Below are 25753 nucleotides of genomic sequence, written 5' to 3'. Positions count from 1 at the left end.
AGCCAGGCAGCGAGGCAGGGACATCCGTGCTGCGCCACGGGCCCCTCGGCAGGCGTCTCCCCACCGGGACCTCGCTAAAATGTGCCGCTCTCTCCTGTACCTCACCCGTTAGTGCCCGGGTTTTGTGCTGCGGATTTGGGCGCACTGCGGGGACGCCTTGCTGGGCGGCGGGGGAGGCTGCGGCGGGCACGGCGGGCGCGGGCGCCACTTTTAACCTTATTCTCGTAGCTACGCGCCCGGCTGCTCCTCGGCGCGTCCGGCGCGCGGCAGGAACCCGAGCCCGGCCCCGGGGCCCGCGGGACAGCGCCCGGCGCGGCCGCCGAGGCGGCTCGACCGCCACGTCGCCCCTCCGCCTCGCGGAGGAACCGCGGGGGCCCGGCCGCGCCGCGCCGCGCCGAACGGCAGGGGGCAGGCGGCGGAGGGGCGGCGGGCCGGGCCCGGCCCATCGATGGGGGCGGCCGCTCTGCGCTCGGCTCCTCCGTCCTGCCTCTCGGCTCTGGATTAGCGAAACTGGCGACGTGGGACGGTCCCCGCCGCCGCCCGGCCCTGCCGCGCCCGCCGGGCTGACGCCGGGGCTCGGAGCCGGCCGCGGCGCAGCGCAGCGCAGCCAGCCGCGGCGGCGGGACGCGGAGCCGGGGGCGGTCGCGGCGCTCTCCTGCCGCAGCCCCGGCGGCGGCGGGGAGCCCCCGGGGCGGCGGGCGGGCGGCGGCGGGGCCATGGCGCTGCGGGCGCGGGCGCTGTACGACTTCAGGTCGGAGAACCCGGGGGAGATCTCGCTGCGGGAGCACGAGGTGCTGAGCCTGTGCAGCGAGCAGGACATCGAGGGCTGGCTGGAGGGCGTCAACAGCCGCGGCGACCGCGGCCTCTTCCCGGCCTCCTACGTGCAGGTGCTGCGCGCCCCCGCCGCCGAGCCGCCGCCCGCCCGCTACGCCAACGTCCCCGCCGGCGGCTTCGATCCGCTGCCGCCGCCCGCCGCCTTCAAGCCGGCGGCGCCCGAGCCCTTCGCGCCGCCCGCCGCCGGCTGCCCCTTCCCGCCGGCGCCCTACGGCGGCTCCTACCAGCCCAGCCAGGGCAGCGATGACGACTGGGACGACGACTGGGACGACAGCTCCACGGTGGCGGACGAGCCCGGCGCCCTGGGCAGCTCCTACCCCGACTACGAGGCGGCGGGCGGCGGCGCCGCCTCCGGCCGCTACCGCCTGTCAACGCGGTCCGAGCTGTCGCTGGGGTCCCGCGGCGGCGGCGGCCACCTGCCCGGCCACCCGCACCCGCCCGGCGGCAGCGCCGCCAAGAGCTCCGCCACGGTGAGCCGCAACCTCAACCGCTTCTCCACCTTCGTCAAGTCCGGCGGCGAGGCCTTCGTGCTGGGCGAGGCGTCGGGCTTCGTGAAGGACGGGGACAAGCTGTGCGTGGTGCTGGGCCCCCGGGGCCCCGAGTGGCAGGAGAACCCCTACCCCTTCCAGTGCTCCATTGAAGACCCCACCAAGCAGACCAAGTTCAAGGGCATGAAGAGCTACATTGCCTACAAGCTGGTGCCCAGCCACACGGGGCAGCAGGTGCACCGCCGCTACAAGCACTTCGACTGGCTCTACGGGCGCCTGGCCGAGAAGTTCCCCGTCATTTCCGTGCCCCACTTGCCTGAGAAGCAGGCCACTGGACGCTTCGAGGAGGACTTCATCTCCAAACGCCGCAAAGGCCTGGCCTGGTGGATGGACCACATGTGCAGCCACCCTGTACTGGCCCAGTGCGATGCCTTCCAGCACTTCCTCACCTGTCCGAGCACAGATGAGAAGGCCTGGAAGCAAGGCAAGCGCAAGGCTGAGAAAGACGAGATGGTGGGTGCCAACTTTTTCCTGACTATCAGTGTCCCCGCTGGCCCTGGGGCTGGCCTGGACTTGCAGGAGGTGGAAAGCCAGGTGGATGGCTTCAAAGCCTTCACGAAGAAGATGGATGAGAGTGCTCTGCAGCTCAATCACACGGCCAACGAGTTTGCCCGCAAACAAGTCACTGGTTTCAAGAAGGAATACCAGAAGGTAGGGCACTCCTTTAAGTGCCTCAGTCAGGCCTTTGAGCTGGACCAGCAGGCCTTTTCGGCTGGCCTCAACCAAGCCATAGCCTTCACTGGGGAAGCCTACGATGCCATAGGGGACCTCTTTGCAGATCAGCCCCGACAGGATCTAGATCCTGTGATGGACTTGTTAGCTCTGTATCAGGGGCATTTGGCCAACTTCCCAGACATCATCCACGTCCAGAAAGGTAACACCCTTATGTGTCTTCTGAAATGATGAAGTTTTACATATTAGTGGTATGCACACAGATGGAGGAACCAGGGGATGAATTTTTTCTGTGTCTGGCTTGCTGGGCTTGGGCTAAATCTTTCAGTGTTTATTCAGGTAAACTGATGCTAAAAATACAAAAAACACAACAGTGACAATTTTCATTCTGTACCAAAGGCTTAAATTTTGTTAGATATTAAATATGAAGTAATCTGAAGATACTCCAGTTGCCCATCTCGTTTGAGGTTTAGCCTCATAACATTGTGTTATGTGCATTTTGCAGTGTAAGACATTCAGATGAGGTGTTTAAAGCAGCTGGCTTTTGTCTGTTTGGCCATGCGCTAAACTCTTTTAAGGCCTTTGTAAGGATAATAGTTTGCCGCAGTGTTCTAAGTAGGAGTTGTTCATCCTCTTATTATCATAGAAAGGTGTCGCTCATCTGTTAACCTTGCTGCTGTTAACCTTTCTGACTGAAACAATTTCTCAGGTTCTGATTGCTGTTTGTATGGCACTTTGTGATCCTTTGGAGAGAAAGCATCTCCAGTAATGAAAGAATCATCTGCTATGTAACTAGTGACATTTGTTCAGATAAGTAGAAGTTTGTAATGCTAAATAAGTGTAGGTGATTTTGCTGCTGCGAAGTTAACACTCTTCATATATCCCTTCGCTGTTATATTCCTTATCTATGATTTTCAGCTTGAATATCAGATGTATTTAGGGGTTCTAGCTGTGAAGGTGACCGAGCGTCAGCATCAGCATCACATATGCTGTACAGAAAATGGTGTGTTTAATAGTTATAAAACAAAGAAAATACATGAGCTTCTTCTCTGGAAATTTTTTAGAGATTAATAACTGTTGTTCTGTATCCTAAGTGGCAACACTTGAATTGTCAGCCACAGTAAATCAGTCATTTTTCCACTTTTGAGACATTTTCAAGGATTTTGCATCTAGAGCAGTACCTTCAGATTTAAGACAAAACAGTATGAAAAAGCCAGCTTTCAGAAAGTCTACATTATTGCTGGGAAAATCTGAGGAGCTAGAGGTGGTAGAGAGTGCAAAGTAAAGTGCCAAATTTGTTGTTATGTAATAAAGTATGTTTGTCATAAAGAATTACATACATCAAATTCAGATTTTCATTCTCCTGTAGAATCTTGAGAACGGAGTGAAAACTTTGACAATTGTAATGTTTTTTTGAAGAGAAAAGGGGAACGTGTAACCTAGCCTTTGAGTTGTTCTTTTAGCTGGTGTGGCATTGTTTTCTGATAGCAACTTTCAAATATTTTGATTTTGGAGAGAAGGGTGACCTTGGCAATATCTCATGTTTAGCAGAAGAGAATTTTAAAGTGAGGTGTCAACTAATAGATTATTTATAATCTGGGAAAAATTAAAGGGAAGGATTTTTATTAGGTGCAGTAAAACAGCAGATAGTATATATTATTTAAATAATATATCTTAAAGCTTTAAGACTATATAGAATTCTTCCTGTAGTACTTTTGGAGACTTTACTTTGAGAAGAAGATTGGGAATAAGAACATATGTGGTTGACTCAACCGGTATTTCCTTCAACTTGTATGTCTTTGCTTCCTCTTTAGTTCTGTTTTAGTTTGCACTTATTGGTAAGATTTGCCTTGATGAAGGTAAGTTGGGGAAAGTTCTTCTAAATGAGCTTCCGCTAGAGAAATGCATGAGCGTAGCACACAAGTAGAGTAGATTTTGTGGCAGAATGCTGTTCTGAAATTGCTTGAAGAAATGTACAGTGAGTCTGTGTACATGTATTAATGTTTCAGCACCTCTAGGCTAACACTTTCTTCAGTCAAGTATTATCCCTGGTACTTATTTGTGTTCAGAAAATGACATAGGCTTGAGAGATCTACTTGGTCTCTTAAATGTCCATATTCATCATAGGAATAGGGTTAGAGCTAGGTTACTTTTTTTTGCTTCCTATTCTTCCTCCTCTTCTTCTTTTTTTACAAAACAGACAAACTGGAAGAAAATTGAGGGGAATATCATTTTTTTTTCCTCCCGGATATTGCTGTTTTACTACTCTTAAGAGCTACTAGTAACAAGGTATAACTTTTCAATTCCAAATGGTAAACTTCAGCTGAAAATATGAACTGTTTATTTGCTGTTCTTACAACGTAATAGAATTCTTTTAAATTTACAATCTGGGAAAGTTGCCAGTATTTGAGAATTATTGTTATTTCTGTAGACCAAACAAAAATCTGTTGGTGATAATAGATCGTCTGAAAAACAGAGTTCAAGTGTCTTTCAGTGTTTTATTTTCTAGTGTACAACTTCATATAATAAAATGACCCAAAAGCACCCTTAGAGGTAGTAGAAATAGTGGCCTGGTTGACATATTGCTAAAATGGGCGCGGCTTGTAAAAAGATGAACTCTGAAGTAATGAGTACTTCTCCATTTTTTTTCTACATAGTGCAAATGCATTGTCCATTTGGGATGAAAAGCCTGGTTCTTTTCTACACTGCATTTCTACATTCCACTCATCCTGAGAAACACCAAAAAATAAGGGTAGCTGTGCCCAAAATGTACCCAAATCTGTGGGTGGGATGTTAGACTGCCTTGTTTTGTTATGGGTTTGCTCTGCTGCAGGTAGTTGGACAGCTGCTTAATGTGATTTGAGATTTGAGATTAGACGTAAGGACTCCTTTTTGAATCAAGATTAAAATCTGAGTAATATACAAGTTGGTTCAAGTTTGTTTTGTGGTATGAATTGAGAAGTCTGCACGTGTGGGGTTTTTGAATAATTTCTGCAACATTTCTTCTGCAAAAAGAATGCCAAAGAATCTCTGAGCTGGAGACAAAAGTTTTACACATTTTGGGCATTATCTATTCTCCTAGAATTATAAACCAGAAGCACAAAGCCCACTGTTGCTTTGTCCATATAATGGCAGGAATGTGTGTTAACCATTGTGCTTTTAATTCTTCTGGGGTGCAGGTTTTTCCACCTCTTGTGTTGAGGACATCATACATGATCTGAAATGTTTGGAAAGGGATTGGCATTTTGGTCAATTATATAAACATAATAACCAGTAGACTGTGGGTATATTTTCAAACTGTTTCTGGTCTTATGTTTACTGTAAATATTTTATGAAGTGGCAATAATTTCAATAGGAAATTTCTAAAGATTCACCTATTTCTGCCTTCTTTATGATATTGAGTACCCAGTGTTTAAGGAATTTTTTGAGGTGATAAAAAGTTAAGGTTCCTGCTCCAGAAGAGGCGAAAGAAGGATTTGAACTTTGTTGTCACACAGTCCAGTTGAGTACCAAAGTGGCTGTGCTTTGTGAGAGGCCTTATCTGGTATTGTGTGCACTCCAGTCCAGATCTGAGAAGATCCATTGGATTGAGCCCTACAAGTGATTCCCAACAGTTGAGTTGGGAATCCCACATTTCCGTCTGGAAATACTTCATTTGAGAGTCTCATTGAGACTGGCACCAAGCATTTCAGTTCCAAGACATGGATACTGTGAAAAACAGCTGTTTTATAGGTTTTACTTTGAAAACTGAGCACTTGGGGGAAAAAATGGCTTCTGTAAGGACAGCAGCAGAGTGGTAGCTCTAAGCATCTAAGCACTCAAAAACCTTTATGAATCTAGCCCTCAATGCCTCTTAGGGAAATGCTTCTAAAATGCTTACATGAAAGTATTCTTGTGCATACCTGTGTTTTCTGGAATGGAAGACCCAAATATATTAGACGGAAATATACTTGTACTTAGTTTTCTTTGGCCTCTGGCAAACATTTGTTGAAGAGGAAGATTAAGTTCAGTAGGCTAAAACTAAGCTACACTTTTGTTTGTCATTTTCTTTTGCAGAAGTGGTGTATCATCCAAGAAATACTAGATTAAATTGTTTAAGTTTGACAAGAAAAGCAGAATCCCATCTCCATTTGTAATGGAGAGTGCCTTTTTTTGTGTTACTGAGGTCTACTTGTGGAAATTCCCTAGGCATTCTTGGCAGAATAGTTTCTAAATGTTAATTGCTAGGGCTTCACTCTACTGATGAGATCTTCTGATTTCCATAATCTGCAACATAAAATGCTCATTGCAGGCCCATGCAAGCACAGGTTCAGAAAACTTGTGCACATATGAGAATTTGAGGTAATATATGCTAGTATTGTAGTTCATGCTTGTCTGTGGCTGGCTAGTTTTGATATTTGCTTGGTTGGAGTGGAGAAGTGATTTTTTTCTTCTTTTCAGTTATATTTGAGGAGTTACTGAGGTCTCTTATGATTTCTGAAAGTGGAAGAAATACTGATTAACTTAATGCTTCATCTCTGCTTTCCAGAATCCTTGTCTTATCATTATGATATTAATGCTAATAAACTTCAGTTACGATTTTTGCAAAACAGATTTGAGAAAGTGGTCTAAATGTTTTCTAAGATGTAGGCAACAATTGACTTCCTCTACACTCCAAGGTTTAAAAGAATTATTAAAAAAAAAAAAAGACAGAATGATCCTTTTACTTCTTGATCACTGTTTCAGAAAAGTAAAATAAGGCAAATAGTCTTATTTATCTGAAGCAAACTTAATTCTGGACGTTGGCTTTAAAGAATGTCCAGAGTTTGTTTTTAGACTACCTTACAAAATTATAGCTGAAAACACATTCCAGCTGGTAGTGTATCAAAATTTCAAGCATCGGTGCAACCCAGCCCTGAACACCAGTGAAACCTGGAGCTCTTTATAACATTTTCAGTGATTCTTGTGGGGAAAGAAGAGGGGTATGTGTGTTCATGAATGAGTTAGACTGCTCAAAATTCATACCTAAAATGTAAGAGCAGGGCTTTTCTCTCTTGCTTCCTTTCTAGCCTCCTAAATTTGTTGTGCACTCATGTTCTCTCCATCCCTCATTTTTTGCTTTTTTCCCTCCCCTTCCCTCCCTCCCCCTTTTTTTACTTTGGCCTCAAATACATATACTTTGCATGGGGTTCAACTCAGCTAAATTTACTGTCTAAAAGCTAGGTATGTAATCTTAGCCAGATGACCGCTATGGTCAGTAAAAAGAGATGGGTACCTACGTTTCATCTGTTTAAGGACTTTGATGAGCAGGGATGGATTACTCCAGGATGCTTGTTGTATTTCTTGCCCTCTCAGCTTCCCATCGCTGTTGCAGGGATGATGTACTGTTTGTCTACTTGCTACTGAAATGCCCAATAGCGCGTTCAGGTTACCAGTGAAGGTAACCTGAAGGTAACTGAGACTTTCAGATGGCTAAACTGTGAGAGCATCCCCATATTTAGCAGCTTTAATAAATTATAGCTTCCCTGGGGGTAAGTGTGTGTAAATCACACAAAGAACAACAATGAGTAAGACTAAAATTGGGCAATGGCCTTATCTGAAAAAGATTAAACAGTAAGAAAAATTTGAGCTTCTATGTCCTGTCTGCATGAAGAAAACCTAAAAGATGCATGGGTTTCCTTAAAGTACATGTTTTCCCTTTTTCCCCTTCCCCCCCACAATCTCTCCTTAGCTTAGTTTTCTGAGGGAACAAGATTCATGCAGTCATGATGCGTTTCTGGGTCCTATTACCTTTTGGAACACGTTAGCAGATTTCATACACATTTGATGAGGGAGAGAGTTTTCATAGATGATAAAACCCGAGTGAATTTTTCAAAGACAGGCAGCTTAGCAGAGGAAGGATATAACTGTTCCTCTCGTAGGACAGATCACGTGCATTACTGCACACCAGAGAGTCCATTCAGACTGCCCATATAAATACTAACTGGCTGGAAATGTTTTGGTCAGAGCTCATGCCTTTAGTTTTGATCACAGGAAATACAGTTCTCAGCTCTTGTAAGAACAAGTACTTCTTTTAAGTACTTGTTCACCATAGGCATTAAGGCTCTGTCTATTGCATAAACCTTGTGAACAACTAGAGAGTATAGGACAGTGCAGATATTAAGGAAGTAAAAATGATTTCCCTAGAAAGAGGAAGTAATTTTTATTTCAAAGACTATTTAATACTTTTTCAGCGTGAAGTTTATGAAGAAGCTGGGATCCACTGTCCTGCTCTTATGATTGAGAGAACTCCAGGTCATGCTAAAAAAACTTCCATCCGAACAGGGAAGGCAAGAATTGGTAGACTGAAAACGGAAAGTAACGTCTGGAACTCTTTCAAGTCTTTGAAAGCACATTATCAAAAACAAACAAGCTGGCCAATTTTTTTTATTTTGCAAGTCACCTTTGAAACAAGGACATGTTCCAACCTTTCCAACATCTTTCCATGATTTTACTGTTAGATTCTGTGTTTGAACAGTTAAAATGCCAAGTTAATATGTGCAGACTGTATAAACCTATCCAGCTGGTACCTTACTTACTTTAAATTGCCTAGTTCAAATAGCACAGTATTCAAAGTTCTAATAAAAAAATTAAATTACGTTTGGCTTAGCCCCCAAAACATTAGTCTTATCAACAGACTAGAGCAAATAAATGGCAAACGCTTTCTACACAGTCTGTTAATATCTTTCATGAAGGTCATGATGATTTAAACAAAAAAAACAACATAGTGGAAAGTGCATTTAAAATTTTGGAGTGAATGTTTCCAGAAATTGGTCATGGAGGGCATACATTTAAATTATCTTTTCAGATCTTGTCAAGGACTTTGCGTTGTTCTCATAGCAGAGCATGGAAAAGTGATGACTTTAGCCTTTGTTTTAGGTAGTAATGTGTCATGTGTGGACAACTTCTATAATCATGATGAACTAAACTACCCTTTTTAATGCCCCCATACAGTTCTTTCATAACAACATGAAAAGCAGATAAATACTATTATTGAGAAGTTGGCATTGCATTTTGTCCCATGGGCAAAGAGCAGCTTGGTATTCTAGTTTTTTCAAACTTTAAATCGTTATATGCATGAATGGCTATGCCAGCTAGCTTACAGTATACTGAAGAAAGACCCAGTCTACCAAATTTCATGGTAATCACACTGCATTTTCCAATTGCTTGCAGTTCTAGAAAGGCTCAAATGCAGTCTCTTTTTCCTTGAAAGGCAGACAATTCTCTTCTGCCTTTATTATACTGTAATATTATTTTATATTATATAATTTATAATCTCTATATAGCATTATAATGTTTTATAACATTGTAATGTTCACATGCTTTTATAATACTATAAAATATATTTTAACTGGTCCCGTTGATGTTGTTTTACCTTAGATATTTTTATTACAACAAGGAGTCTACTTCTTGTTGTCCCTCCTCAGATACTGCAGTGTTCAGAGTTCCAAGAGAGAGCATTTAAAGGGCATTAGGGAAAAAGTGGAGCAGTATCTGCATTTCTTTCACTATGTAAATTTTTGGATCTTGACTCTTTTCATATAAATTTATATAGAAGTTATGCCTATGCATATTATATTTGCTCCTCTTCTGCTTAGGAGAGTAGTGGAGCTAAGCAGATGACAGTGGACAAACAAATGCCATAAATTGTGCACTCTTTGCTTCCTTCAACCTATGCAGGGAACAGCATCCAAAAGCAGCTCTTTCACAGCATCTCAGTAAAGTAGGGGTGTATGAGTAGGTGGACTCTCCATTTGTACTTGCTTCTTTTGATGATGGGATAGCAGTGTCTTCTGCTGTGTTACCTGTCTTCTCCTGTCTGTCTACACCTGGTGAATCTCAAGAAGATTTTGAAGAATCTTTCATTTAATATAATGGTGGTTACATTCATTTTGGCGATGACTTCTATTCATCTTCTGTAGATCTGGAGGAGACATTTCTGCTCATATGCTGTTAACCAGTTTTACTGAAAATTAATTCATATCATGCATGCACAGCCTCATTTCTGATTTAGGTGGTTTCTTGAAGTAGGCATTATGAACATGGCATTTATAAAAGCTGTTAAAAGTCTGTAGCATCATTCCAACAGAAAAGTACCTGTTCTTAACATCCTGAATGGGAGGAACTAATGTTCAGAACAGCCTATGGCATTTAAACTGTAATAGACCAACTTAAATTCAGGAAGAACAAAGATTTATTATAAAAGCCAGTTGAGCCTAAGAAGAGACAAAATGTTGCCATTACAAATGAATAGATTTGCATTCTGATTGTATAGACATGCTCACCTCCTTCCTCTTCTTTCTCCGAGTGTTTCTATCATAGGAGGCAGGAGAAGATATGAAAGAAAACATAACATGTTTACCAGAGGCAGAGGCCGGTCTGTTTAGTGCCAAACTTAAATGTAAACTAGTAAGAAGTACTTAAAATTACTGAAAATTTTCATCTTGGTACTTCTACAAATTGCACTGGCTTAAATTTTCAGGAGTATCCACCCTGAAACAGTTCAGCATGACATGATTTTCAAATGACAAATATACTGTATTTCTAACAAATAGGCACAAATACTGCATTTCTGATACCCAGACCTAATTTAAGTTTCACCCCCTTCTGTACCCCCAGTCTGTAGCATCAGCTAAAGTGTTGTCAGAGATAAACTCCTTAAGTTGTGCATGTGAGTGCTGAGGAGTACAGGCTCTCCTAGCATTGGACAAAACTAGCATTATCTAATGTTTGCCTCTCGGGCTGTGATGCAAAATGATGTGTTTATGATCATGGAAAACAATATACGTAACCTAGCTGGACTATGGGTCTTTTGTTATTCTGTTCATTTTTAGGAGATCAAATTATTCCTGAGAGGCCCTCCCTTCAGACATCACTGTAGGTACACATAAAGTCAGTAGAATTACTCATTAATACAGGTCAAACGTGCTGTAGTGGCTAGCATAAGGCAGTTTGTTTGCTGAAAGCACTGTCTGTATCCAGGACACCTAAAGATAGATGTTTATTTTAAAATCACTGCGTTTGAAGTTTGAATGGAAAACTTCCAACTGATTTTGCACTGTTTTCACATGTGGTTATGCAGCAGTATAGGGTTTATTTGTTTTGTTAATGGGGTTATGCTGCGCAGTAGGTGAAATAGGCTGATAATTCTGTAGAATTTCTTTCATTATTTTGACATCTTGCTCTCACATACAATCATTAGCTGCTTTACAGGCAAACTATGGCTTGTTGCTTGCATAGCATTGTGATTAACCTAGCGATACATTGTTATTGGAGGTGCTCCATGCCAAAACTGGTAGATTTATCTTTGGGACTTTAGAGCTGAAATGTACATTGCCAGTGTGTTAATTTAAATATTTTTCAGCAGCATAAGCATTTTGGAGTCTCAGAACATGTAGAGGTCTGATAAAAGTCCTTGTAGCTCTGGAAAAATAAATTGGCCAAGAACGCTCTTCTTATGTGTATGCACAGCAACTTGCTGTTGTAGGCACAATGCATCTGATGAGATTTAAAGTGTGGGATTATAAGAAAAATGGGATTGCAGTTAAACGTATACAGTATTCATTAACACTGATAGTTCTTTAAAGTTGGGTGCCATTTGACCCTGCATTCTAGCACCATCATTAATCAGTTATATATGAATTAAATTAATATCTTTGTTAAAATGAGTAAATGTGATTAGAACTTGTCAAGTTTCTGTAATCTCTGGCAAAGGCTGTTTTATTTATTCCTGATCTCTGGATTGTCTAGATTAGAAAGTGATTTTATTCTGGACTGGAGAATACATCTTTCAGAAAAAGCTTTCAGTGGGCTTTGCAAGAGGATAACTGGAAGCATAAACAATTCTACCTAACATTAATCATTCAGCAGTCAATCAATGTTAACCTAAATGTTAGCAGAGCACTATAATTTAGGAGCGTAGATTTTTAGGATAGTATTATTTTATTCTAATAGTGTTCTGAGCATTCAGAAAGAAATAAGAAATAAAGTTTTTTAATTGCTGTAGTATTTTACAATAACTGCTGTTGTATTTTTAATTGCTGCAGATTCTAAAAACATTATAGCCATTTTCACATATCTATTTAAAAAAATCCTGTATATACTAAAGAAGGTACAGTTTCATTTATTTTATTTTTGTATTTCAAACTTACTTTCGTTCTGAAAAATAGAACTTTCTTAAAATAGGAGAACATCATCACTGAATTAGAAATCCTAGTTTTGAAAATTCTATTTTGTTGGCATTTTCAGAAGAGACAAATCACTACTACTTTTCATCTTTGATGTTGAAGATCACTTGGTTTTTTTCTGTTTAAAACTCTAAAACCAGATTTTAGAGTAGTGAGTCGTTCTTTCTTTAGTTACTGTGCTGATACTTTTTCACTATGATATTTCTCTTATACAGTTAAGTCTCTACTAGGGAAGCCTTCTGTTTTTAATTTCAGGAAAATTCCCATTATGCTGCTTTCCATTCTATATATTAGCCAAAAATGCAAAGAATTTGCAGAATCTTAACTTGACGTAGGCTTGTTCTATTAATCTTTGCTTGTTGCATTCTTTGCAATCATCTGTCAACACAGTGAAATCTCCATTCTGTTACATGCAATTTTATAGTTTTACTTTGAATTGGGAGATAGATGTTGGTTTTTTTCTTTTTTGGGCAGGGGAGGAAGAGATTGGTCCAGCAGTACAACTAACCAAAACTAATATATTTTTATATTGACGCTTTCCTGTTCTACTCCAGCTTCAGTTCTGGTCACTTTGAAGTACTGCACATTACAGTTAATACATGTGAAATTTCACAATAGCATATGAATTAGCTAACATTTTCGTATAGCGAAGTTGAGTAGAACATAAGTCTAGGACTTGTTTGTTGATTAAATCTGATTTGGGATATTTGTTAGTACTGAGCAGCGTGATGATCATCAGCAAAATAATTGATGTACTTTTCAATTGTTGATGCTACTTATGGACTATTACATAGCTTTTTGAAAAAAATTAGGACTAGTTCTGTTTTAGGAAGCTTCTAGTTGCCTCCCTGTAGAATATTGCAGAAAACACAGCCTTGAGTTTGCTGTTCTACTTAGTACAGTTTTATTGAAACCACAAGGACTAGAAATATCTTGGGTTTTTTCCTTATAAATGGTTTGAAATTCCTAATGTAGCCGTTAGTAACATGGGTAGAGGTCACTTAAATTCTTGTGCTAACTGTGGAATGCAATGTATTTGTTCCTCCAGAAATAATTTGAAATTCCTAATGATAAGTAGCAGACTATGATTGAGGAAAACCTACCCTCTGGTTTCTAAAATCTCTTTTACAAAGAATGTTCTTGACGTTTAAGGACGGCCAAAAATCAGAGTTTGCTTTTAGGGGAAGACGACACTTAAATTCTAATGATTGGAGGAATGCATTGCACAGAAGAGTTCAAGGTATGATTTCACGTTACATATAGTCTGGTGTGGTGGTTCTGCTACTTCCCTTGCACTGGATCTAATAATTGTGTAGCCATGGGCTGAGTCAGATCAAATAGCTAAGCCATTGATAAAACTAAGCCACCATCTCCTTCCCCTCCAGGCCAAATGCAGTTTTTTATTGGATCAATCATCTGAGTCATCCTGTAACAACATCTTTGCTAGATATGGTGTCGGTGGGAGGGCCATGTAGACTGGCTTGTTTTGGCAGCAGTCTGCAGTTACACTGGATTAGAGATAATGTTGTTTCTGCCTCAGATGTTTTTTTGAGAATGACGGTAAATCAAAACTGTGGCTATGTGCACATGGGCTACACAGGGTTTGCCTCTTAAATTTTAAGCAAAGAGTTGTGGTTAAATACTCCCAGCATTAGATTCCTTGATAAGGAAAGAGTAAACATATTTCTAATTACATTTCTGCTTTTGTACTCTTTTGTATAACTCACCAAAAGCAATGTACTGAATATGTTGTTTTCTCCCTTCTTTTTAGAGCTGGTGTCTTATATTAGAGCTGGTCCCTCAAAATAAAGGTAAAGCAAAGGGAGTCATTGGAGTTCAAAGTTCTCCCTTAAATATTGAGTAGCATGTTTTAAAAGACACACCACAGAAGCCTACAGTTAGGCCTGTGTATTTAAAATATTTAATATGAGGAATAGCTTAATGGCATGGAAATGCAAGTTATTTTACTTCCTTGTAAGAAGTAGTGCACCAGATTTTATTTTGTAGTTTGCTGACTGTGCAAAGATAAAAATTATTTATTACACAGGTAGTTTTATTTTCTCAAGATTTCTCGGTCGTAACTGTTGAAAGATATTCTTTGTTAAACCTTGAGTTTCTTTAAAGAGCACAATGTTTTCTGACTCTAATTTAGTTCCCTTGTGAGGGAGCAGTCTTTCAGAGGAACCTTTGTACTTTGACACAAATTCCTGGGGGAGGCTGCCTTACTGAAGCTTATTGGCTAGGGTGCCTCAAAGGAGGCATTCAAGAGGGTGGTGTTCTTGGTTTTGCCACACTTTCCACTGATACAAAGGCCAGAGCAATCACCCTCCTCAGGCTTTTTCCAGTCTGTCATTTACGGCTACTGTCTTTTTCTGCATCTTTTATGAATGTCTCTTAGGTTGTTAAAAGTTGGTGCACCAGCATGTTTGGAGCAACTGATTGCCGCGTGTCACCTTTCCATCCTTTGGAAGCACTGCTGCTTCTTGCCCACCGTGCGAGTAGTGACTCCGGCAGCGTGTCAGGCAGCAAACACGTCCCTGCTGAAGCCAGCTAGTGAAAGACAAAGAGCTGTCATGTGAGACGCAGGCTGTACTGTTCGGCTGGCACTCAACTTACTTCACTCCTCCTCCCACCCTCCCTTCCCCAAGTGCCATTAATAATGTATTTCAGAAATTTTTTATAATATATCTGGGGGAACTGCAGGACTAACTTCCCCCTTTTTTCTCCCATGTCTTCTTTCATTCCCTTTGCAGTTATTTTGAAATCTGTAACTCGGGGTGTAAATAATAACAAAAACATGGGTATTTGATGAAAGAAATAGTGTTATAATATTCATAATAGTTTTACATGTATTTCTCTTATCTGACTATTAGTGAAAGAAATCTATTTGCTCTGTTTTAGCACAATTCATCACCAAAGTGAAAGAAATACTTGAGTAACTGCAGTCATAAAAGCATTAGATTATAGGGTCTTAAAAATTAACTTGTTGGCTTTTACAAGCTAGGTGAGTTTTGAAGTTCAGTGTTTTGGACTGAGATACTGAAGATGTTGCTGTATTCGTGACTTAATGGGTGACTGAATTGCAGACCTGTGTGACTTCAAAGGATACTTGCTACTGTTGCACTATCTTTTAGAGGAGATGTTGAGCTCACTCATTTGTGTTTGGGCCCATATTCCTCCCCATATGCAATATTGCAGTCAAATCACTGCTGTTGCAGCAGTTTCTCAGATGTATTTCAGAAAAGAATGATACAGTTATAAACAGTATCACTCATTACTGCTTTTGTTTTTTAAGACTCTAGCAAGCCCAGCCATGGAACAGATGTCCCTTGTGCTGCACACTGTACAAATACAGAGCAAAAAGGGGCTTTTGCCATAATGAATTTCCTAGCTCTAGGCTTGCCTTTATTTGAATAACTAACTTAAGAGGCAGCTGAGGTCTTGCTCTTGACTGCTGTATGTAAAGCTCCAAAGCTGATGTTCAGGTGGACATGCAGCAGTGTGAAATTAGTACACTTCTAAAAGTTACTACCATTATTTGGCTATTGATTGCTCATGCTGGCAGGTGCAGGGGAGATTTGGCTTTGAGTGAGAGGCAGGAGTTGGGTGAAGAGCAGTTGTGGTTGCAGGTCTTTGTGAGCTGAGCCCCGTGACATTTGCTTTCCTGTCACGTTGCGGGCTGCAACTCGGGCTTGTGACATCCCCGCTGAACATGTGAAGAACCAGTGCAGGGTTACTGCTGGTCGACTGATCATATCCTGCAACTGGATGCGATCCATTCCACATGCATAAAGGAGAGCATGGACACATATGCGTCTGCATGAGTTTGCATGTTCATATGCATACTTACAGTGCAGGGGAAAAGCGAGTACAAGCTCAAGAACAGATTCAAACCCACGCTTAGTTAACTGTTCACACAATCTTAAAGCATTTGTGGTAGTAATAAAACTGCACGTTGTAGGAAAATGCATTGTTTAACCCAAATCTGAGAGCTCTCAAGTTCAGGATTTCTTTTTTTTTTAAGATATTTGACTGTTTCTGCCTCGTTGCAGCCTCATATGTTCACAAGGCCTGCCAGTTTATTGGCTCAATACACTTTTTTTTCCCCTGATAGCTCCTCAATGCCTATTTAAGTTGCCATTCATATTGTGTATTTCACCGCTTGGAAGTATTTTTTTATTTCAGGAATTTTATGTTGTCCATGTCTTCTTGGCTGCTAGCATCGTATTATAAATGTCCCCTATTAAATGTATTTATATAATTTTGCATTGTCTAGTTGCATACATCAAAACAAGCACGGAAACCTATGTGTTTCTCTTAAGCCTTTAACAGTATTCAGTGAGCATCAGTGTCTGTTTAACATCAGGCTTTGGACAATGAAAAACAACGTTCGCATCTGCTTCCCCACCTTTAAAAACAGAAATTGATATAGCGCAGCTTTTTGAGCATTTTTGATCCAGGCCCTCTTTGCTGCTTGAAAGCTAGTCCTAATTAGTGGAACCAGATCTCCTAAGAGTCTTTTCTGTTGGACTGGAAGCTTTAAATGCATAGGCAATTTTTTACAGAATCCTTAGAGCTGGAATTAAAATATGCACACACGCACGCACCCATGCACACACACACACACACACTCACACACATGTATTCCATCACTCTTGGAACAGTGCGTTCTTGGATATTTATGCCAGACATGTATTTAGCAGATTTCCTTAAACTAATATGCATTGGGAGGAGGCTCCTTCTGTTTCTTTCCCTTAAAATGTGTTTCAGCTTTTTCTAGGGATACCATAATTTTCCTTGAAATAGGTCTTGCTCTTTTGGTTGTCCAAACCGATATTTGATAAATTAGGATCCTTAAAATCAGAAACCAGCGGTGTAGTTCGGCCAGAGGGGGGTTTGGGCAGCTTCAGCAGCCTGAGAGGGCAGCAGCAGGGCTGGAATGGAGGGTGAGGGTGAGGCGTCAAGGGGAGGGTGAGGAGTTTGGCGCTTCGGAGGAATATAGGGATTTGGGGCAGAGCCAGCAGTGAAGACTTTGGGTTGGGTGCTGAGGGCAATGGATAGATTAGTGGGGGTGAGGGGAAAATGGGTGGGGGGTGAGGTTTTGTGGTATATAGGCTGTGGTGAGAAGGGTTAGAAGTTGTGGGTCAGGAGGCGTTAGGGGTTACCATGGGACACTTACCCCCCCCCCCCAGACGTCTCTGACTAATACCTTCATTTCAGGCAGGGATGCACATGAGGAACTACTCTCTTCGCCCCTCTTCCCTCGCCCTGTCCTTCTCCCCTCTTTTGCAATTAGAAACATGTGACCTGCTGAGGCTTTAAAAACAGGTCTTTAATTTTTCTGTAATTTTAAAATTATTTGACCGGCGCTCTCTAAAACTTCTAATTCTCCCAGTTTTGAAGAAACCAGGGTTGCAAATCACTGCTGTAAGGGAGAAACAACAATGTATCAGTGTCACAAGCCTCAAACAATCCTGCACTTGCAGGTGCCTGGGTTGTTGCACCCTTGAAGGTAAAGAATCTCTGTTGAGGCTCAAAGCTTTGCTCGTATAGATTCAAATAAAAGGGATGTGGACTACAGAGATATATTCTGAGAAAATTTGAGATGACAGATGTTATGTTATTGTTAGTAAAGCTATTTGCAAAGCTGTGCAAACTAACAACACTTTTTGCCAAGCCATATTAAAATAGATGCTGAGCAAATTACAAATGGCATTTTAGAACAAATGATTTAGTTTGCCTTTTAAAATATGATAAATGGGGGGGGTTTTCTGTGTGTTTTGGGAATTTTTTTTTTTTACCCTAAAAATAAGCCAAAATTTTTCCTCTGTTACTTTAACATAGTTTCACTAATAATTCAACACTGAATTCAGAGGTACTTCAAAAAGCAATCAAGTTCATGCTTAAGCATAAGTATAAAGTCATGTCACACATTGCTGACCTCCAGTTGTAACCTATCTAGATTTTAAAGGAAGTTCCGTTGTAGTATCAGCATGAATCTGTATACATTAACACAACAGTATTAATGGTTGCAAGTTTTGCCCCTGGATTCCTTTTCCTAATTATATATCTTTTCTTTAATGCCAGAAAAAGGCATAACACATAATATTTCTACTATGGAGAGTTTTCATGTTTGTTAATGTATAGTTTTTATAGATGTAAAATAATTCAAAGATTTTACAGGCCAAAAAGTTTAATTATGCTTTCAGCTGCTGATGCTGTAAATTCCAGTATTTTTTTTCCAGTTTGGTCATCTTAGAAATAACATTTAAAGCTGTTTCCCCACATCAGAACTAAAGAGTTGTCATATTTATTTAATCAATTCCAGCTGGCTTCCAGTAAGTCCCAAATTTCAGTTTTTCACAGTTTTGCATGGATTCCTGCAATGCAAACAAAATGTAGAGAAAATTTTTGCTAAGACCGTTTTTGTTTGTCGAAAGAAGTGTCCTTGAACAAGTGGGAGTTAACGGAGATTTTTCAGATCACGCTCTGCCTCACAGACTCCTTGCTCTTTAAAGGAGAAAATAGAGATCTTCTGGCACAGACTTGCGTCCTGCCTCTTGCTGTGCTGCGTGTGGAAAGGTTTTTCAGTGGTGTTTTTTTGGGCCAGGCCGGAGATGATGAGGTCAGTGGGCTGCAGCAGCCGGTGGCAGGCGCTAGGTGCCATGTGGGAAGGTGCAGCTGAGTCAGGCCGAGCCAGCCGCAGCGCCTGCCCTCGGCCTCTCTAGCTGCTCGGTGCGCTGCCTTCGGCAGCCAGGACTCAGTCTTCGCTTTATGCTTCTTTTGTTGGTAACGTTACTGCCACAGTTTAAAAAAAAAAAAAAAAAGGGGGCGGGGGTCCATATGGTCTTTCTGCAAGTACGTCACCACAGAGAGGAATTTCTTAAGCTCTTGGCTGAGAGCTTATACCGGGACTGCAAACAGAGAAGTTGCCACGTAGAGTGCAGCCTAATGCAAATGATGGAGAAAAAGAACATGAGTTTGAGAGTAGAGAAGTACTGATAACAGAGAGTATATTTTCCAAGTGTTGGTTATTAAAACAAAAGAAAAACAACCCAGCTGTGCCCAATTAAAAAGTAATTGGTAGATATTTAATGAAGAGAACTCGTGCATGCTTCTCTGATATTAGGAATTCCAGCTTTTATTTATAAGACACAGCCCCTACTCTGGTACAAAAATGAAACAAACTTTGCTCCCCAAGTCTACCAAATCATCTGGTATTTAACTTGGCTCCAGCATGAGTATACATTTATCCTCAGTTCTAACTCGTTCCCTGGTGAGATGTTAAAGACAGGACGAAAGATGACACGCACTACCTAGTGGCACGCCAAAGGCCTTGGACTGGAAGGCCCTGCGCAGTGCCTGCGCTGCCCGCCTGCCTGCCTGCACTGCTGCGTGCAGCAAGCCCCACAGTAGCTGCGCGCGGGGCCGTGTTCCGCTGCAGCAATCGAAACTGCAGAGTTTGTGTGTCAGGGTGCTTGCGGAAGGAGTATCCAAAATGACATATTAAACAGGCACAGCAAGGAAAGAATGGAAAATAATATTACTGTTGACTGGCTGTATTCTTACTGTTTAATACTTTTTACTACATATGTGGTTTCAGGCTGACAAAATTTCTCTCCCAGCAGATAGATGGGAGATTGTCCCCCTTAAAGATATATAGGCAGAGGCTTCTCTGTTAGCTTGCTAACTAGTTTCTGCTGACGGTAGGGCGCACAGAAAAGCATTTCTTCAAGGAAATGTAAAGGGAGTCCTGTCAGTGAACTGTAGTCACTTGTGTGATACAAAATGTAATATGAAAGGACAGAGTTATTTAAGACATTAAAAATAGGTGAAGAAACAAGTAACTTAAGTGTGATCATAAAGGCTGTGAAAAATGTCATAAGACTAAAATTTTGTGAGAAGATAAAAGCTATGTTGGTATGACTGTCTTGAGTTATATAAATAAAATATATATGTAATATTTATGCAGTTCCTAATTTGGGGAAACTGAGTCCACGAAAATGAATGCCTAGGACACATCTTAGTATTCTATGTCAGTATTTGAGCCTGGTTTTGGCACTCTTCTGTTTTTGTAATATGTGTGTGCTTTAATTAGCTATTTGGAGGAGGAGGAAGGCTATCAGTTCTTTTGCTCTGTTTTTCTTCTAGCTCCTACAGGACTGTTTTATCTCCACCTAGACTTCCACAACTTTAAAATAAGCTTCTAGATTCTGTAGTACTAAGGGACTAATTTCGGGGTGTCTGTAATGTAAGAGCACAATGCCAGATTTGTCAGATTTTGCGTATTCAGATCTCAATTTGATGTCTCACATTATTGAAAGTCAGATTTCTGTATGAGGTTATTTTTATGGTGTTTACGTAGGCTTAAATCCATCTGACTAGTTTTCTAGTGCTTTGATTTTTTCCACTGCTAGTATATTTATCAGTCATTCTCTTAAGGACACCATCTGATTTTTAAGACTGTGAAATAGAAATGTTTTTCCTTTACTAGCTTTTGCAAGCTAGATCTTTAAAAAAATCTGGGTTCCCTGTTCTGTGATTTTTCACTCCGAAAAAGCTTTTATTGCTTTCCAACATTAATGTTAAGATCTTTTAGAGTGTATTGATATCAGTAAAAACCCATGACTACAACTGAGATCTGCAAAGTCTTCAGGGTCATACTCTTCACTCTGTTCTGGTAAACTGAAGTCCTGGACAAGTCAGTTTTACAGTTGCTCTCTGTTTTATGTTCCGTGGCATCATCATTCAGCCTTCATATAGTTAAAATGTAATTTGAGTGACTTCTCTTTTACAAGCCTGTTTTATCTGTTAAACCTTACTTGCTTATATGTCACCTTTTTGTCAACTCTTTATGTTTTCCTACAAAAAATTTATGAATGTGATTTAGGTTTTTTACATATTCTTGGGAAATGTAATATTTGACAGCTAATCTAATTAACAGCTAATTATCTGTACAGCTAATCATTGTTCTGGATTTTTTCCAAACATAATATCCAGAATGGTGAAATTTTTATGCTACTGATTTTAATACTGTAGTTGTGAAAACAGCTTAGTGTATATATATATATGTGTGTGTGTGTGTGTGTGTATTAAACCACTTGTTAAAATATAGTAGTCAAGTCCACATTGTCCTTACAGTTCAACTGTTTTATTTTGTTCTTTACACAGGAGCCCTTACCAAAGTAAAGGAGAGCAAGCGGCATGTGGAAGAAGGGAAGATGGAGCTTCAAAAAGCTGAGGGCATTCAAGAACGCTGTAACATTATTTCTTTTGCAACCCTAGCAGAAATTAATCATTTTCACAAAATTCGTGTGAGGGACTTTAAATCACAGATGCAACATTTCTTGCAACAGCAAATACTCTTTTTTCAAAAAGTGACACAAAAGTTAGAAGAAGCTCTTCACAAGTATGACAGTGTTTAATCTCTGAACTTTGATCTGTGAACTTTCCTCAATATGCAAATGACTTCAGCAGCAGAGCAAACGTTGCTGCTGTTAAAGAAATATTGCCAGTGGTAGATGGTGGTACAAGGATGGGTTTGTGTTCACCTGGAATCCCAGTTTAATCTGATTATGTAGAAAGGAAACAGTTATATGGCTATGTAGTAGAAACAGTACCACGCATTGTAACTAAGTTATACTGTGTATGCCGACACTACCATTGTAACTTTTTTGAAATAATGAGTATACTATTTGCCTTATTGCTTTTTGAAGTATGGTATTTTAGTGCATACTTTGTAGACCTCAAAACCCTTTGGGTCTTTAAGGAAGCTGGCTAGAGAAAAGCCTGCTTCGGATGCCTTTTTACTCTCCTAGATGTGGATTTCCTAAATTCAAACAATTCTCTGTTTACAGACTCCTGCTAGAGCAGCTATGTGATTCTGTGCCTTTAGACTCTATTTTTCCTTTTTTAGTAAGTCACATTTTTATGATTGAATGAATGAAGGGTTGATGCCTATGACAGGAACTGATTATGAAACCTCATATTGACTGGAAAAAATCAGCTGCCATCTAGTTTGCACAGCAAGTTCTGTCTTTCAACAAGCGTTGGCTCAAAAAGGAGAATTTAATTCACACTTTCCCTGAAAATGGAGACTACTTGTTACATGTACTAGGATGTTAAGCACATATACAAAAATACAACACCACTAAATCCCCTTTCCTGAAAGAATTTTATATTGAGAGGTTTTGTGATACAAAACGTTAGTGTGAGTGAAAATTTGAAGGGCTAGCCTAATAGAAAATGATGTTTATCAAGGGGATATGAATGCAAGCTACGTGGTTAAAACATTTTTTTAAGTTTGAAATGATCTGCTAATTGTTCAGTTGCTGATTCAGTTTAATTTCAGACTTGCATCTACATTGCCAGTTGACTGAATTGAGACTCCACTGTGATTCATTAGTTTACTAAGTTACAGATTTTCAGGGATGTTCAGTAACATAAATGATCTGAAATCAGTCTTGACTGAACTGACTTGGAAAACAGGTGGCATTTCTATGTTCATAACACTCAAGAATTAACAATTGTCTTAATTTTTGTATAAATATTTTGACAAGCAGGGTGCATTTATATATACGTAAACACTATCTTTTTAAAGAGTTTTCTGACTTATTTCCCTTGAATTAAGTCTGAAGTTTGTGTTTAACCTATTGGTTCCCTTCTTATAGGTCAGTATGAGAGAGAGTTTTTATTTATCCTGTCTTTTTTCTCTTAAACAAAAATAACAAAACCTTCTAAGGAAGCAAAACGTTTACTTTTTTGTTCTTAATTAAATTAATCACAGGTAGCTTTCACAAACAAAAGCCTGGAAAATGAAGTTAAGTGATAGTTACGTTTAAGTATGAATCATTCCTCACCTGTATTTCAGAAATGTACAGCTCTGCCACTAGATCATGTCAGTTTTTCTAGCTTAACCCCACACCACTGTTTTAAAGGAATAAATTTAAGAATGTAGTTTTGTTTTTAAGATTCATCCCAAAATGCTTTGAGATTGCTGTTTTGAGCATTTTGCATACAGCAGTGCTGCTAATGTGTACCCAAGGAAAAAATACAAAGTGATGAAGTGGAAAAAACAGTATTTGTAAAAGAAAGGACAATCAGTGAGGAAAGAAACCATTTGCAAGCTATTAAAAGAATGTTGCAAAAAACAACACGGTGGAAATAAAATATGGACCATGGTCCTAGAGCTGACTTGCTCTTTGTTTTCCTCATGATGTCTCATTCTACATTCAAAACTCACCGCTTCCTGTAATAGTTCTTCCCATATAGTACTTCAACTTCCCGTACATAGTTTAGTTATTTGAGATAGTGATGAGCTAGTTCTGAGCTGAGTTCCATGGCTTGTGTTTGCTTAAGCCAGGTATTGTTTTATTCAATATCTTTGCAGTAATTAGGTCAGACTACAATCAAATTCATTCTACACAGAGGTGTTAAGGCCTGTTCAGAAATTGATCTTGGTCCAGTTGAAGTATTTTAGGAGGTTAGTATTAATGAAATGTACATGTCCAGGGGAAATTAAGCTGTGATATGTATACATACAGCATTATCAGACAGGTACAGTTTTCCCAAATAAACTGTCATGGCCTTCACCTTACTTTCTCATTCGTCAATTTTTGGTGTGGCGTTTTAAATTTGTTAAATGTGATGTACAAAAAAAGCTTGACTGGAATCCTGGATCTGAATTGCTTCAGAGTTTGAAAAGATTCAAATCTGCATCCATATGAGCAGTCTTCCTTTCTTTCCCCACTCATTATAGGGAGTCGGAGTTAAACTGGGATAGGAAGCCTGAACCCCATTAGTTCTTACAGCAGTATGTGGGAACTATAGTTTTAATTTTATTTGGAACAAGTATTATGTTGGCCACTCATGACTGACTGACTACTGGATGGCATGGTCAGAGGTCCAAATATACTCTGCAGTAAGGTGAATGTAAATCACATGGCACTCTGAATGCATCAAATGAAATTTAACAAGACTCTTGTAAAATCGGTAAATGGGGAGAGCAAATTAGCTCCATAGCTTAATGTTAAACTCCTTTGTTTTATACCATTCCTGTAACTTGTTTTAGATGCTTAACAGTTTTTGCATTGATGATAATAAGTATCTGGTATACTTGTTGGGGAGGCAGGGAGGATGAACTCTTGAAAGCTGCAGGGAGGACCCACTGAGGTACTGGTTTCTGTGAAAGTGTTGAATCCAATGGAAAACTGTAGAATAAACGCATAAGTGGAATGTATCTACTTAAAATGACCAGCAAGTGGAGTGTGAATGTCTCTATCTAAATTGTAGTTTCTAGATTTAAAAAATTAACAACCTGCTAAAATGATTAGATCAATTTGTTCCCTAGCCCTTTTGTTGTATTATGATTGCAAAGAAGACAGTTGCCTCTTTTTATGACTTGTGTATGTTTTTTAGTTTCTCTCTACCAGCATCAGGATCAAATGGCATGGTACACTTGATTTAGGAGTGTATCATGGACAACTCAGCTTAGAGAGATCAGTAGGAAAGTTATGTGATGATGCAACAACACTCAAGCACCAACAGAATTTCAGAAAATTTTCAAAATGTCGCATATAAAATTGATACACTTTTAGAAAATGTTAATGAACTGCATACACATACATGTGCACATATATTATTTTATGAGGCACGGGTATCTTTGTGGTGAATTCCAAGATTTTATTTGCAGTAGCTCATTATTTTGCCAGACCTTCTCTGTTCCAGCTAACATCTTCCATGCTGGTTGTCTTCTCCAGCCTGAATTCTTCCGGGAAACTTAAATGAGAGTTGTTCTGCTATTTCCAAGAATGACGTCAGAAAATATGTTTTGTTTTTTTTTCTTAAATTCTTTAAATGGTTGTGTTGAAAAGCTCTAGTTCTTTCATACTTTGGAACAAGGACTTGAAATCTGGCAGAATTTTTACCTTTTGCATCCTGTGATATGCCTCCTGCACTTCCCATGAAAATTCTTCTAAGTTACTTCCAAGTACTTCCAAGTTAAACTACAGCTTCTCCAGCCCTACTGTGCTGAAGTTTGATGTATAAATTTTCTGTAGCTTCTGTTTGCTGCAGGCAGGTTCTGGTCTTGATCAGCTGCAGCTAGGTGAGATTTTTCTGTAATTGTTTTTCCCTTCGTCCAGAAGTGGCAGAACCTCCCAGACCAGAAACTGAGCAAAGAAGCTCTCTGTAGGTCCTGGTGTTGCTCCTGTTTCTACATAGCCATGAGAGGAAAGAACAAGCTGTCTGAAGTGGGGACTGACAGCTGAAACAAGGAGGAGGACCGCATGGGGACAAAGATCAGAAAAGGGCTGGAACAGAGACCCTTTGACTACAAAAGCCTGTTCCTCTAATATCGGACTAGACCTTGGGCTTCCAAAGCATCAGTGTCCTTTTGCTGTCACTAAATAGCTCTAATAAATGATGCAAAATGGATAACTTAAATTCCTCTAGTGGTAAGGATGGCAACTTTTTGTTTCATTATCGATTGCTTTC

At 40.4% G+C, this 25753-nt stretch overlaps 1 protein-coding gene across 3 annotated transcripts; it reads left to right on the top strand.

The window, feature by feature from the left end:
* Nucleotides 1–666: 666 nt before the first annotated feature.
* On the top strand, nucleotides 667–24511 carry SNX18 (sorting nexin 18). Of its 3 annotated transcripts, none has more exons than XM_067315946.1 (3): nucleotides 667–2256; nucleotides 14031–14070; nucleotides 21431–21503. In XM_067315946.1, the coding sequence occupies exons 1-2, from the start codon at nucleotides 717–719 to the stop codon at nucleotides 14066–14068; spliced, it is 1578 nt and encodes a 525-aa protein (XP_067172047.1). In that variant the 5' UTR covers nucleotides 667–716; the 3' UTR covers nucleotides 14069–14070; nucleotides 21431–21503. The 3 variants fall into 3 exon arrangements, with proteins under 3 accessions (XP_067172047.1, XP_067172048.1, XP_067172046.1); XM_067315947.1 differs by lacking the exon at nucleotides 21431–21503 and adding an exon at nucleotides 14658–14688; XM_067315945.1 differs by lacking the exon at nucleotides 14031–14070 and having other exon boundaries at nucleotides 670–2256; nucleotides 21431–24511.
* Nucleotides 24512–25753: the final 1242 nt, after the last annotated feature.

The sequence above is a fragment of the Apteryx mantelli genome, chromosome Z (assembly GCF_036417845.1).
Source record: "Apteryx mantelli isolate bAptMan1 chromosome Z, bAptMan1.hap1, whole genome shotgun sequence".
NCBI classification, from domain to species: domain Eukaryota; kingdom Metazoa; phylum Chordata; class Aves; order Apterygiformes; family Apterygidae; genus Apteryx; species Apteryx mantelli.
This window is presented reverse-complemented; position numbering and strand designations above follow the sequence as displayed.